Source organism: Mytilus trossulus, chromosome 1 (genome assembly GCF_036588685.1).
Source record: "Mytilus trossulus isolate FHL-02 chromosome 1, PNRI_Mtr1.1.1.hap1, whole genome shotgun sequence".
NCBI classification, from domain to species: Eukaryota; Metazoa; Mollusca; class Bivalvia; order Mytilida; family Mytilidae; genus Mytilus; species Mytilus trossulus.
In genome coordinates this window covers 112972808-112989742 of record NC_086373.1, presented here as the reverse complement: position 1 = coordinate 112989742, position 16935 = coordinate 112972808, and the positions used below count along the sequence as shown (strand labels likewise).

At 34.5% G+C, this 16935-nt stretch overlaps 1 protein-coding gene across 1 annotated transcript; it reads right to left on the bottom strand.

Annotated features, from left to right (window-relative positions):
* Positions 1–1728: 1728 nt before the first annotated feature.
* Positions 1729–4485, bottom strand: LOC134706091 (QRFP-like peptide receptor). The gene is made up of 2 exons (XM_063564803.1): positions 4410–4485; positions 1729–2924 (listed from the first exon to the last, which is right to left on the bottom strand). The coding sequence occupies exons 1-2, from the start codon at positions 4483–4485 to the stop codon at positions 1729–1731; spliced, it is 1272 nt and encodes a 423-aa protein (XP_063420873.1).
* Positions 4486–16935: the final 12450 nt, after the last annotated feature.

The following is a 16935-nucleotide window of genomic DNA, read 5'->3' as shown; positions in this document are numbered from 1 at the left end:
TTTTGAAAAGATATATATAAATTATATGTTAAATGTATTAAAATATGAATGGAAAACTATTTTGACTTACCTGATTGTAAACAATTTGGATGAGTTATTTTTTTGTCATCAATTCAAATTATGCCGCCAATGGAACTTCCAATTGAAAGAGGTGCTCGAAAGGAAAGATATGTATATGCGTTACACTCCCTTTCCATCGATACACCCTTTTTCAGTGATAGCATGACTCGTAGATTACGACTCGTAGATTACATTGCGGCTTTCAATTGATATTTTTGAGAGTCATATTAGTTTCATGAAAAGATTCTGATATTTTTCTATCCTTGTTAGAGTTAATAATTAAAGATTCACGCTGTAACTTGATGTATAGATGATGGATTTGTTTGGAACGACGTCCCGTATGATTACAATCTTAACTTGACACAGGCAAAACTTATGAATGCTTTGTTTCTAGTTTTATTTTCACTTTGAACTATGGGTCAAAATTAATTCTTCTCTATAATATAGATATATAGGGATAAAATGAACATGTAAAAGTTACTTATTGTCTGTTATGTTATGTGTTTCCATAGTCATAGGCCTTTGGACTCGTAAATTACATTGAAGGATACGACAATTTTTAAAATATCGGGATTTTAAAACTGGACAAGTCAGCTCGGAAAGAAAAGTATGACCGAACATTATATGTTTTAGTGATTATAAATTGGTAGTAGTTATTTGGTATAAACAAATAATTCACTGCTATTTGCAAGTACAAAAATATATAATATAAATTATGACATAGATGACGTTTTTGCATCTGTTTTACATTCCATGTTTTCAGACTGAAATTTCTGGATCATTTTATCCTTTGCTGTCAGTTTTTTTCTTTTCTCTTGGTAATGATGGCATGAAAAAACACCCTAAAGCTTGTAGAAACAAAAAAATAAGCAATTTTCAGATACTTAAAACCCAATGACACGGAATTTCACGGTTATATGAGAATTAGTGTATTACGCAAATAATTATGTACATCTGTGTGTTAAAGTTTGTAATAAAGGTCTGTATTGAAAAAAATATCCATTTTTAACTAGCGACCTGTAGTATAGGCACAAATGCAATGTTTTTTTTATTGGCGCAAATGAAATATTGTCTGTGGCGTAATTGAAAGTTTTGTTTGGCGCAAACGAAATGAACTCGCATGTACCTGTGTTTCTCTTATTTCCATAATCTGTAATATGAGAAGCATTTTTTTTACCTCGAATGTCAAAGTGCTTCTGTTGTTTCCAGTGGCGGATCCAGAAGTCCGCTACAGTCATGCTTTAGTGATACCCTAAACCAAATTTTACAACCAAAGCGCCCCTCTGGATCCGTCTATGGTTTCTGTATTCTATTTGGAACTGGGTGTTTCTTTAATTAGTATTTCCTCATTCTTTTAATGTATGAAATGAACTGTACACGTTCTAGAATTATATTATATGAGTAACACGCTAATCATTTGGCTATTCGATAGTCATTTCAAATATATAATTCATGTTTGATTTGCAGTTTCCGTGACTTTTCTATTTATTATTTGGTTTATACCATGAAAATTATTTTTGTGATTTCCTAATTACCAGATCTAACTTTTTGAATTAAACGTGTTAGCATGGTTAATAAAATGGCCGAGTGACACTGATCTAGCTATAAAATAATGCGAAAGAAAACAACTTCCACAAAATATAATTTAATATTGAATTTCAATGGAATTCAAACGTCGTCTATTTCTTCTTCGCTGTCAATGTATTTGAGTGACAGTTCTGTTTTAGACACGCTGAGATACAGCTGTATATCTTCAGGTGCCTCCTCTATCTCTGGCATTATATCAGCTTTAAAAGTAGTTACTACATTGACAGGACTAATTGATCCTAGTCGGCTGCTCTCTTCATTGATTGTGGAGGGAATACTTAATGAGGTATCAAGAATTTCTTTTTTATGAGCTTTAAGTAATCTTTTCCCGCCATTGCCATGCATAATGACAAGAGGAAGAGTATAACTTTTTCTCTCGATCATCAATGTATCTTTATCCGATTCACGTTTCTTGTCACTCCTACTGTCACGTGATCGACTTGACAAGTTCGAAGATTTAAGACTCGTGTTTGATGACCTTGAAAATCTGAAACTTCCAGTACCCGAAGACTTGAAACTTCCTGTACTTGAAATTCGTATGCGAGGTTTGACATTTGCATCTTGGTGTTTATTGTTTTGAGCAGGGGTATATCGAACGGCAAGCGAACGCTTAGTTCTATTTGACCTACATTTCAAAGCTCTGTAAAGATACTTTCTGAAACTTTGACTTGAATAGAAATATAATATAGGATTGAAAGCACTGTTAGAATGCCCTAACAATATAGTGAACGGCAAAACTAGCAAAAAGTTCTTGACACCTTCTGTTGTGAAATCTAAGTACAAACTAACAACATAATAAGGCAACCAACACACGGCAAATAATACTGCTAATGCTATTAACATCTTAGCGACTCGCTTCCGCCCGGACATAACATGTCTCCCAATACCTTTACTCGTTTCCGACTCTGTTCGCTGTAGGTTTTTATCCTCAGTCCACAATTTATTACCAATAAGACTATATGCAATGAAAATAACAATACCCGGTATAACATACACAAACAAGAACAAGCAGATATCGTAAGCTTGCCGATGTGTGATATGCGGCCATATTTCATGACAGAAATGTATTGGTTCTTCAAATAGATGTAAGGTGTTCACTTTCTTGACAATAAGTAGTGGCGCCATGATCACAATAGAAACTATCCAAATCACTATAATAATTCTGGTAGCGGCTCTAGTGTTACTCACTCGACGGAATATCATTGGATGGCGGATAGCCAAGAATCTATCTACACTTAATGTTGATATCGTAAAAATACTGGCAGCAACAGTTACTCCTGAAAGAAATAAAAACATAAACTTTGTACGGTCAACTTATGGAAACTCTGAGAAAACAAGGTTATTAAGTAGTTGAACCTGGACTGTAGACTAGCCTTCAGTTCCAGGGGATTTTACATTTTGTTGCATTGTAATTTTGTACCCTGTCTAAGGTTAGAAAGGGGTTGAGTATTTACAAACATGTGTAATTATGAGACATACTTTATGTACCATTCTTCGTAAGCCACGAGCCTAGCCACGGACATGTAATGTTCTACCTGTTGCTACGTTTCGTAAGCCACGAGCCTAGCCACGGACATGTAATGTTTTACCTGTTGCTACGTTTCGTAAGCCACTAGCCTAGCCACGGACATGTAATGTTCTACCTGTTGCTACGTTTCGTAAGCCACGAGCCTAGCCACGGACATGTAATGTTTTACCTGTTGCTACGTTTTACATGTTTTTTTTTTAACTTTCTCATTGTTGAAAGCCGTGCAGTGATATGAAGTTGTTCAAATTCCTGTACATTTTTCTACTGATATGATTCTCTCTTAAATAATACCACATTACGAACACAGAGTGTATGACCCGTCTCTTTCTGATGAAGGATCAATTATTGAGTATATATGGTCGAACTTGCACATCTCCTTTTAAAAAAATGTTTACATGCTATTTTTAATAAAATGCACTAAAATAGTTTACCAAGATAAAAAGATTGTTTTCCTATGTAGGAAATCAGTTTAATCCATACTCCATACGTAATGATAATCAACACTTTTGTTGGCCTGAAATTCACCGATAAAACTTTTCATAAAATACAATATCACTAGCACACGTTTTATTCTCTTTTCTAACTTATATTAAATTAGAACATGAAAACGTGTTTTCTCGGTCCTCATAAATAGAAATAAATAGGATCGTTTTACATGTTCGGTAATAAATATGGTACGAAGACAGATGATATCGATAATTATCTGGCATTATACTCTGATATACTATCTGATGCAGAGGTCATCTAAAGTTTATTACACGTATAAGCAAACAATACCAGATCCTATTAATTGCAATAGGATGACAAGATAGTCGGACCTAACAACGCTAACTTTGATTTAGGAATCGAAGACTTCTTTTTGTGATTTATTGGAGTGTAATAGCAGTGACAGGAGCAATCTTTAAGATGAGAAAAACGTGTGTACGACCTCCGTTTGAACAACCCAACAGAATCATTTAAGTTGTATAATTATCCTGATTGTCCATGATGACATTTCATTTTAAGTGATTATCTTTTGTGTGGAGTTTTAACCAGACTGAGTGTCCCTGAGTTTTTGTTTGTAACCGATATTCTGAGTTGCTATGTGATCTTGATCGCCTATGATCTTTGATGATTATCTATTGACCACGAGTGCCCCGACGTTTGCTGATTAACGAATAATTGCAGTGGCAATAGACGTATGTGATAGATGACTTCGTGCAATAACGAAAATTTGAATATCTGTGATGCTTACCTTGTAAATAAGCTGTTACCTTACACATAAACTCTCCATAAATCCACACTCTGTATAAGGCATGACCAACAGCCATAGGAACACATATCAAGCTCACTGAAATATAGATGTATAAAGCATGACCAACAGCCATAGGAACACATATCAAGCTCACTGAAATATAGATGTATAAAGCATGACCAACAGCCATAGGAACACATATCAAGCTCACTGAAATATAGATGTATAAAGCATGACCAACACCCATAGGAACACATATCAAACTCACTGAAATAAAGATGTATAAAGCATGACCAACACCCATAGGAACACATATCAAACTCACTGAAATAAAGATGTAAAAAGCATGACCAACAGCCATAGGAACACATATCAAACTCACTGAAATATAGATGTATAAAGCATGACCAACAGCCATAGGAACACATATCAAGCTCACTGAAATATAGATGTATAAAGCATGACCAACAGCCATAGGAACACATATCAAACTCACTGAAATATAGATGTATAAAGCATGACCAACAGCCATAGGAACACATATCAAACTCACTGAAATAAAGATGTATAAAGCATGACCAACAGCCATAGGAACACATATCAAACTCACTAAAATATAGATGTTTAAAGCATGACCAACAGCCATAGGAACACATATCAAGCTCACTGAAATATAGATGTATAAAACATGACCAACAGCCATAGGAACATATATCAAACGCACTGAAATATAGATGTATAAAGCATGACCAACAGCCATAGGGACACATATCAAACTCACTGAAATATAGATGTATAAAACATGACCAACAGCCATAGGAACACATATCAAGCTCACTGAAATATAGATGTATAAAGCATGACCAACAGCCATAGGAACACAAATCAAACTCACTGAAATATAGATGTATAAAGCATGACCAACAGCCATAGGAACACATATCAAGCTCACTGAAATGTAGATTTATAAAGCATGACCAACAGCCATATGAACACATATCAAACTCACTGAAATATAGATGTATAAAGCATGACCAACAGCCATAGGAACACATATCAAACTCACTGAAATATAGACGTATAAAGCATGACCAACAGCCATAGGAACACATATCAAACTCACTGAAATATAGATGTATAAAGCATGACCAACAGCCATAGGAACACATATCAAACTCACTGAAATATAGATGTATAAAGCATGACCAACAGCCATAGGAACACATATCAAACTCACTAAAATATAGATGTATGAAGCATGACCAACAGCCATAGGAACACATATCAAACTCACTGAAATATAGATGTATAAAGCATGACCAACAGCCATAGGAACACATATCAAACTCACTGAAATATAGATGTATAAAGCATGACAAACAGCCATAGGAACACATATCAAGCTCACTGAAATATAGATGTATAAAGCATGAACAACAGCCATAGGAACACATATCAATCTCACTGAAATATAGATGTATAAAGCATGACTAACAGCCATAGGAACACATATCAAACTCACTGAAATATAGATGTATAAAGCATGACCAACAGCCATAGGAACACATATCAAACTCACTGAAATATAGATTTATAAAGCATGACCAACACCCATAGGAACACATATCAAACTCACTGAAATAAAGATGTATAAAGCATGACCAACACCCATAGGAACACATATCAAACTCACTGAAATAAAGATGTAAAAAGCATGACCAACAGCCATAGGAACACATATCAAACTCACTGAAATATAGATGTATAAAGCATGACCAACAGCCATAGGAACACATATCAAGCTCACTGAAATATAGATGTATAAAACATGACCAACAGCCATAGGAACACATATCAAACTCACTGAAATATAGATTTATAAAGCATGACCAACAGCCATAGGAACACATATCAAACTCACTGAATATAGATGTATAAAGCATGACCAACACCCATAGGACCACATATCAAACTCACTGAAATAAAGATGTATAAAGCATGACCAACAGCCATAGGAACACATATCAAACTCACTGAAATATAGATGTATAAAGCATGACCAACAGCCATAGGAACACATATCAAGCTCACTGAAATATAGATGTATAAAACATGACCAACAGCCATAGGAACATATATCAAACGCACTGAAATATAGATGTATAAAGCATGACCAACAGCCATAGGAACACATATCCAACTCACTGAAATATAGATGTATAAAGCATGACCAACAGCCATAGGAACACATATCAAACTCACTGAAATAAAGATGTATAAAGCATGACCAACAGCCATAGGAACACATATCAAACTCACTAAAATATAGATGTATAAAGCATGACCAACAGCCATAGGAACACATATCAAGCTCACTGAAATATAGATGTATAAAACATGACCAACAGCCATAGGAACATATATCAAACGCACTGAAATATAGATGTATAAAGCATGACCAACAGCCATAGGGACACATATCAAACTCACTGAAATATAGATGTATAAAACATGACCAACAGCCATAGGAACACATATCAAGCTCACTGAAATATAGATGTATAAAGCATGACCAACAGCCATAGGAACACAAATCAAACTCACTGAAATATAGATGTATAAAGCATGACCAACAGCCATAGGAACACATATCAAGCTCACTGAAATATAGATTTATAAAGCATGACCAACAGCCATATGAACACATATCAAACTCACTGAAATATAGATGTATAAAGCATGACCAACAGCCATAGGAACACATATCAAACTCACTGAAATATAGACGTATAAAGCATGACCAACAGCCATAGGAACACATATCAAACTCACTGAAATATAGATGTATAAAGCATGACCAACAGCCATAGGAACACATATCAAACTCACTGAAATATAGATGTATAAAGCATGACCAACAGCCATAGGAACACATATCAAACTCACTAAAATATAGATGTATGAAGCATGACCAACAGCCATAGGAACACATATCAAACTCACTGAAATATAGATGTATAAAGCATGACCAACAGCCATAGGAACACATATCAAACTCACTGAAATATAGATGTATAAAGCATGACAAACAGCCATAGGAACACATATCAAGCTCACTGAAATATAGATGTATAAAGCATGAACAACAGCCATAGGAACACATATCAAGCTCACTGAAATATAGATGTATAAAGCATGACTAACAGCCATAGGAACACATATCAAACTCACTGAAATATAGATGTATAAAGCATGACCAATAGCCATAGGAACACATATCAAACTCACTGAAATATAGATTTATAAAGCATGACCAACACCCATAGGAACACATATCAAACTCACTGAAATAAAGATGTATAAAGCATGACCAACACCCATAGGAACACATATCAAACTCACTGAAATAAAGATGTAAAAAGCATGACCAACAGCCATAGGAACACATATCAAACTCACTGAAATATAGATGTATAAAGCATGACCAACAGCCATAGGAACACATATCAAGCTCACTGAAATATAGATGTATAAAACATGACCAACAGCCATAGGAACACATATCAAACTCACTGAAATATAGACGTATAAAGCATGACCAACAGCCATAGGAACACATATCAAGCTCACTGAAATATAGATGTATAAAGCATGACCAACAGCCATAGGAACACATATCAAGCTCACTGAAATATAGATTTATAAAGCATGACCAACAGCCATAGGAACACATATCAAACTCACTGAATATAGATGTATAAAGCATGACCAACACCCATAGGACCACATATCAAACTCTCTGAAATAAAGATGTATAAAGCATGACCAACAGCCATAGGAACACATATCAAACTCACTGAAATATAGATGTATAAAGCATGACCAACAGCCATAGGAACACATATCAAGCTCACTGAAATATAGATGTATAAAACATGACCAACAGCCATAGGAACATATATCAAACGCACTGAAATATAGATGTATAAAGCATGACCAACAGCCATAGGAACACATATCCAACTCACTGAAATATAGATGTATAAAGCATGACCAACAGCCATAGGAACACATATCAAACTCACTGAAATATAGACGTATAAAGCATGACCAACAGCCATAGGAACACATATCAAACTCACTGAAATATAGATGTATAAAGCATAACCAACAGCATTAGGAACACATATCAAACTCACTGGAATATAGACGTATAAAGCATGACCAATAGCCATAGGAACACATATCAAACGCACTGAAATATAGATGTATAAAGCATGACCTACAGCCATAGGAACACATATCAAAAAGTCACTGAAATATAGACGTATAAAGCATGACCAACAGCCATAGGAACACATATCAAACTCACTGAAATATAGATGCAACGATATGTATTTCCCCTGATCTATGTTATTCTAACCGCAGTCATAAAGAATCTAAACAAATCTATTCAAATATACCCTAATTCATTTTTGTTACTCCACCAGACACGTGTTAAATGCTGGAACAACTCATTAAAAAAATCACAAAATTATGGAAATCACTATAGGGACAACTATAGGGCAATTCGAAATATGATGTTATATGTGTAATACCTAAAGGCTCGTGGCTGACGAAGAATGGCACACAGATAACAATTGGCTTATGACAAATATCGCTGATAGTCATGTAACACAGATAATTATTAGCTTACCACAAAGATCGCTGATATCCATGTTATAGATTTAATTATTGTCGTAACACAAAGATCGCTGATAACCATGTTACAGACATAATTATTGTCTTACCACAAAGATCGTTGATAGCCATGGCATACTTAAAATAATTGGCTTACTCCAAAAATCGTTGATAGCCACGTAACACAGATGATGATTGACTTATACCAAAGATCGCCGATAGCCATGTTACACAGATTAGAATTGGCTCCCCCCTCAAGATCGCTGACAGCCATGTTACACATATAATAACTGGCTTACCACAAATAGCACTGATAGCCATGTAACACAGATAATAATTGGATTACACCAAATTACACCAAAAATCGCCGATAGCCATGTTACACAGATTGCAATTGGCTTATACCAAAGATTGCAGATAGTCATGTTGCAAAGATAATAATTTGCCTACCCAAAAAATAACTAATAGCCATGTTACTCAGCGTATAATTGACTTATACCAAAAATCGTTGATAGCCATGTATCACAGATGATAATTGGTTTACCACAAAGATCGCTGATAGCCATTTTACACAGATCATAATTGGCTTACCACAAAGATCGCTGATAGCCATTTAACACAGATTATAATTGGCTTATACCACAGATCGCTGATAGCCATGTTGTATAGTTAATAATTGGCTTACCACAAAGATCGCTGATAGCCATGTTACACATGTAGTTATTGGCTTACCACAAAGATCGCTGATAGCCATGTTACATAGATAATAATTGGCTTACCACAAAGATCGCTGATAGCGATGTTACATAGATAATAATTGGCTTACCACAAAGATCGTTGATAGCCATGAAACACAGATGATAATTGGCTTACCACAAAGATCGCTGATAGCCATTTAACACATATTATAATTGGCTTATACCAAAGATCGCTGAAAGCCATGTTGTATAGTTAATAATTGGCTTTCCACAAAGATCGCTGATAGCCATGTTACACAGATAATAATTGGCTTACCACAAAGATCGCTCATAGCCATGTTAGACAGATAATAATTGGCTTACCACAAAGATCGCTGATAGCCATGTTACACAAATAATAATTGGCAGAATTCCTCAATGGTTGATACACAAACACAAGTAAAACAAATATTATATTCCCAACAAATCCAAGAAGAAAAACAGGAATATATACAATTGTCAAGATAACATTGGTATAACTCAAATCGACGCCAAATATTTCATCAAACAAAGCCAATATTTCGGCTGAATAAGACATATTGAATGGCAAGACAACTGAACATTCTGTACTATCCATTCTTTCACAACCGTCACACATATGAATAATATTTTACTTAGACATTATGTTTTCACATATTGCTTAAGAACCCATTTTCATTTTTATCAATAAAATTAGCACTAAAGTTTTCAATGGTGGAATTCAAATTATTGCAGAAATTAAATCACTAATTATCTTAGCAATTGACAGTATTCCCTAACCTCCGATCAACTAATGTTCACAAATTCTGGAGAACGTCACTTAAAATAAATAAATAAAATGTCACAAGGTTGAAAAATGACGTGGGGATCTTTTAAAGTAATGGTATTGCATAATCATCTTACTGTCTTGCACTTTATTTAATTAATTATTCAAAATATCAATGCGTAGACAAATTTCAAAAGATTTATCCAAAATAACGTAAAAACAATTCGCGTATTAAAATCCAAACAGTATTAGTGGAAAGATCAGGCTTGTAAAACCTAGGACTCAATGAGTTTATTTGCGATTACCTGTAACTCTTCAAATGTAATGTTATGTTTAATCCATGTATAGAAGCAATGGTCGAATATTTCTACTTGATATATGATTACTGCATAAAAAAACTCACAACTGTGCAACTTGTACATCATTCTACCTGACAAAGAAAATCTCACTCCGGTGGCGTTCGACCATCTGACACCGACACTCTTACATGTCTGTCCTATACAGGAATGCACACACTAGTGCCATTAGCACACTGTCTAAAAAGAAATTCCCACTCTAGTGATACCACCTCACCTCTCTGTCTGAGACACAAACTATCTTTATTTAGTGCCTCTAGATGGAACGCACACACTAGCACTCTGACATATAAACTTTACACATGTGCCATTATATCACCCCTCTTAAATACTGTCACAGACAGAACTCTCATACTAATTACAATAAAACTCTGTCTGACAAGGAACTCTTATACTGTCGTTACTAGATCACCACTGATGACATAGTATCACCACTCTAAATGACACAGAACTCTGATACTAATGACACTTAAAATATATCTGACACATAACTCTCATACTAGTGACACTTGTACTCTGTCTGACACATAACTCTAATACTAGTGACACTTGTTCTCTGTCTGACACATAACTCTCGTACTAGTGACACTTGTACTCTGTCTGACACATAACTCTCGTACTAGTGCCACTTGTACTCTGTCTGACACATAACTCTCATACTAGTGACACTTGTACTCTGTCTGACACATAACTCTCATACTAGTGACACTTGTACTCTGTCTGACACATAACTCTCGTACTAGTGCCACTTGTACTCTGTCTGACACATAACTCTCATACTAGTGCCACTTGTACTCTGTCTGACACATAACTCTCATACTAGTGCCACTTGTACTCTGTCTGACACATAACTCTCATACTAGTGACACTTGTACTCTGTCTGACGTAACTCTCATACTAGTGACACTTGTACTCTGTCTGACACATAACTCTCATACTAGTGCCACTTGTACTCTGTCTGACACATAACTCTCATACTAGTGCCACTTGTACTCTGTCTGACACAGAACTCTCATACTAGTGCCACTTGTACTCTGTCTGACACAGAACTCTCATACTAGTGACACTTGTACTCTGTCTGACACAGAACTCTCATACTAGTGACACTTGTACTCTGTCTGACACAGAACTCTCATACTAGTAACACTTGTACTCTGTCTGACACAGAACTCTCATACTAGTGACACTTGTACTCTGTCTGACACATAACTCTCATACTAGTGCCACTTGTACTCTGTCTGACACAGAACTCTCATACTAGTGCCACTTGTACTCTGTCTGACACAGAACTCTCATACTAGTGACACTTGTACTCTGTCTGACACAGAACTCTCATACTAGTGACACTTGTACTCTGTCTGACACATAACTCTCATACTAGTGCCACTTGTACTCTGTCTGACACATAACTCTCATACTAGTGCCACTTGTACTCTGTCTGACACATAACTCTCATACTAGTGCCACTTGTACTCTGTCTGACACATAACTCTCATACTAGTGCCACTTGTACTCTGTCTGACACATAACTCTCATACTAGTGACACTTGTACTCTGTCTGACACATAACTCTCATACTAGTGACACTTGTACTCTGTCTGACACATAACTCTCATACTGGTGCCACTTGTACTCTGTCTGACACATAACTCTCATACTAGTGCCACTTGTACTCTGTCTGACACAGAACTCTCATACTAGTGACACTTGTACTCTGTCTGACCAAATACCGTCGCTTCTCATCAATAATTAAGAAAAATCGATGTGGAATGAGTTTCAATTGTCCTTAACAATATTTGTTCTATTATCAAACGTAAAGTTATGAGGATGGCTCTTAACAAGCTTTGACATATTTCTTACAACTGTAGTTCTGTTAACAATGGTATTATTTTATAAGAAGTGCCCTATCAAGCTAGCGGTTCTGCTAACATATCTATATTTGTTAGAAGTACCCTCGTCAGGCTTCAACATATTTCTATCAATAGTTGTTGAAATACCATGAAATACACTTATTGTTGGGAAGTAGAAATGTTGTAACGAACAAATGGATTTATGAGTTTGAACAGCAGTATACTACTGTTGCCGTTATTCCCCATATTGACCCTCCAATAATCTGATTATATATTGAAAGAATATGCAAATTAGGTTACTTTATTAGCTTAGTGAAATCGTATTCATCAATCTTTTACACAAAGGGAATATATCAGAATGTTTATTAGGTTATAGATACAATATGTACAAGCTTTTCAATCTGGTCTTTTCTTTGAGTAAACGTATTGTTTTTATACTACAGTATTTAACAAACGTCTCTGTTTCGTTTAAGAACATTCGCACCACATATGATAAATATCTATTTTTAGAAAATGTAACTGAATATCTGTTATGATATCGTCGGTCCGTCTTAAATAAAGACTTTTTACTTCCCATTTGAAATTTTTATTACTCCCTATGTATTTCCCTTTCGAGATCTTCAATTGATCCATTGGCATTTCCCCTTGGAATTTTATTGGTTCTTTGGTATTTAAATTTAGGTACTTTTTTAATGCCCCGTTCATATTTTCATGGCCCTCTTGGTGGAAATTGTTGTTAACATTGGTATTTGTTCTGTCCCTGTGTATTTTCCTGGTCTTCTGGATATTTCAATTGCTCTTTTGTATCTTGATACTTTGTACTAATACCTCCCTAATTGTATTGTCCTTAAGGTATTTTTGTTGCCGATTTGGTATACATTTTGCACCTTGGTGTTTTATTTCTCACACGATATTTGTATTGCTATCTTGGTATTTTTATTTCCAGTTTGGTATTTTTATAGCCACCTTTGCATTTCTATTTATTCTTGACATTTTATTCCCTTTTGTATTCTCACCTGACATCAAGACATTATTATCTGTCGATCTATTCGTACGTATTACATCACCCTCTTGATATTTTGTTATCATTTTACTTTGTGGCTCTCTATTAATACTTTTATTTAAAAATATCACAAATGTCTAATTGTGCTAAAACATGTCAACTTTGTGAAGGTAATGGTGATGTGCATTACATTTCTAGAGTGTTTATTCGTATAGGAAAATGTAGTGGTTAGCGTACAATTCCAACTTCAAGGATCAATATAAAAAATTATATTACCTGCACATTTATACATTTTCTCCATAACGAGTTATTGATGACTTCGACTCATTTGATTATCTTCATGATTGATATTTATATAGTTTCATTGTTTTATCGGCCAATGTATGACATAACATTGAGAATGGAAATGGGGAATGTGTCAACCCGACCACAAAACAGACAACAGATGAAGGCCACCAATGGGTCTTCAATGTAGCGAGAAACTCCCGCACCCGTCAGTGTCTTCCAGCTGGCCCTTAAAAAATATAACATTTTTACCAAACCTCAAAACCGTTCTCTGAGATTGTCAATTAAAATCAGACATTCCTGACATCGTCAACGGTTGATGCCATCTTGATTTTGTAAAGTATGAAGTCAAAGCTCGTTTTGAAATATCTAAGTGATAGACAAGAAGGCAACTGTTTCTTCTTTGATATAAGGCTATTCTTCATTTTATATTGGATATGTTTAACTTATACATCTACTCGTTCAATATACTCATTGAACGACAAAAATATGTGACGTATACAATTTTCGGATGTCAGACACGCAAAGCAATTGTTTCTTTTAAAATTGTGACACGATGATGACTGCTATACCCATATTTTGACTATTTCATTTATTATGTCGTTTAGTTCGCGCGCCATCAATAGTACTGTAAATATAACGGAATTTAATGAGACTGTCATACAAAGTGAAAGGTTTAAATCTATAAAACCAGGTTAAATCCACCATTTTATAATAGAAATGCCTGTAAATCTTCTGTTGTCTCTGATGTATGTATTAACAACCGAACATACTATATGGACATTTGTTAAAAAGTAGAGTTGAAGGCTTGATGTCTTTGAAAGTGATAATGCATGTCATGCTTTTGAAACATGTAAACGATAAAGAACGCTTCATTACATGGGAATGAACTATTAGCCTACGTCACAAATTTCATGACTTATTTCGTCATATACCTCATCTCTTCAATGACGACAATCTATGCGTGAAACTGTGTTGATTTCTAAATTTCCACAAAACAGTCCATGTTCTAACAACAAGTTAATTTGACTAATTGTACATTTTAGTAGAAAGAGTTCTGTGAACATTTATATATCAATTAAAACATCAAGATTGATCAAAGACTTAATGAAATTCAAATGTCAAATGGTCAGCAGCTTTTAAAATCATTCAAGTTTTCCTTTATTGGTATTGATGATGCAACGAATTTTAATGAAATGTTAACAAGTAGCGACGTTATTCAAACCTTTTAGCTGCTAGCTGTTTCCTAGCAACAAGATGAGAAAAATGTTTTAATTCAATGTTTTTACTGCCGCGTTGTAGTTACGCCAGTCAATTGATTAAGATTTATACCAACAAGTTTCATAAAATATTAAATTTGATCAATCTTGTAAAACCCAGTAACCATTAAGGTTAGGTCTAGGGTTAAAGTTAAAGTTACCCTCCATTTATGTTAAAGTTAAGGAGCAGATGAATATATATAGTGCACGATATATTTATCTCTTATGACAAAGTGAGTACTGTTAAGGCAACTCCCTTGCAGTAATTTTTTGAGGAGCTTTTCTGTTTACGATTGATGTTAACAAGGAAATAAAACTACTGAACAGAATGGAATCTAACTTATCATATCTTTAAACGTAAAACAAAAAAATCAAAATGCAATTAAAATGTATAATTGATACCAAATTTAACCGAGCAAATAGTAGAATTACATAAATACCGAACTCTATTCCAAATTCCAAGGAAAATTCAAAACGGAAATTCACTTTACAAATGGCAAAATCAAAATCTCAACACATCAAAGGAATGGACAATAATTGCAATGTTTCAGATTTCGGACAAGCATTTTCATAAAGAGATCATACCTGGTTTTATAGCTAGCTTAACCTTTCACTTGTATAAATGTCGCCACAAATTCCAATATATTGACAACAATGTGTGAAAACAGACATAAAAGGTCAAAATGTCAATTAGTGGATTACAGCAGTCCACATTGCGACATATAATCTTAATCGCTTTATAAAACAAACAATAATCTTAATCGCTTTATAAAACAAACAATAATCTTAATCGCTTTATAAAACAAACAATAATCTTAATCGCTTTATAAAACAAACAATAATCTTAATCGCTTTATAAAACAAACAATAATCTTAATCGCCTTATAAAACAAACAATAATCTTAATCGCTTTATAAAACAAACAATAATCTTAATCGCTTTATAAAACAAACAAATTGGTCAACAAAGAAAAACAAAATAGTATGTAGATGTTCTATAGACAAAGCACACTAGCACACATAAAAACAAAATGGTATGTAGATGCTCTATAGACAAAGCACACTAGCACACATAAAAACAAAATGGTATGTAGATGCTCTATAGACAAAGCACACTAGCACACATAAAAACAAAATAGTTTGTAGATGCTCTATAGACAAAGCACACTAGCACACATAAAAACAAAATGGTATGTAGATGCTCTATAGACAAAGCACACTAGTACACATAAAAACAAAATAGTTTGTAGATGCTCTATAGACAAAGCACACTAGCACACATAAAAACAAAATGGTATGTAGATGCTCTATAGACAAAGCACACTAGCACACATAAAAACAAAATAGTTTGTAGATGCTCTATAGACAAAGCACACTAGCACACATAAAAACAAAATGGTATGTAGATGCTCTATAGACAAAGCACACTAGTACACATAAAAACAAAATAGTTTGTAGATGCTCTATAGACAAAGCACACTAACACACATAAAAACAAAATGGTATGTAGATGCTCTATAGACAAAGCACACTAGCACACATAAAAACAAAATAGTTTGTAGATGCTCTATAGACAAAGCACACTAGCACACATAAAAACAAAATGGTATGT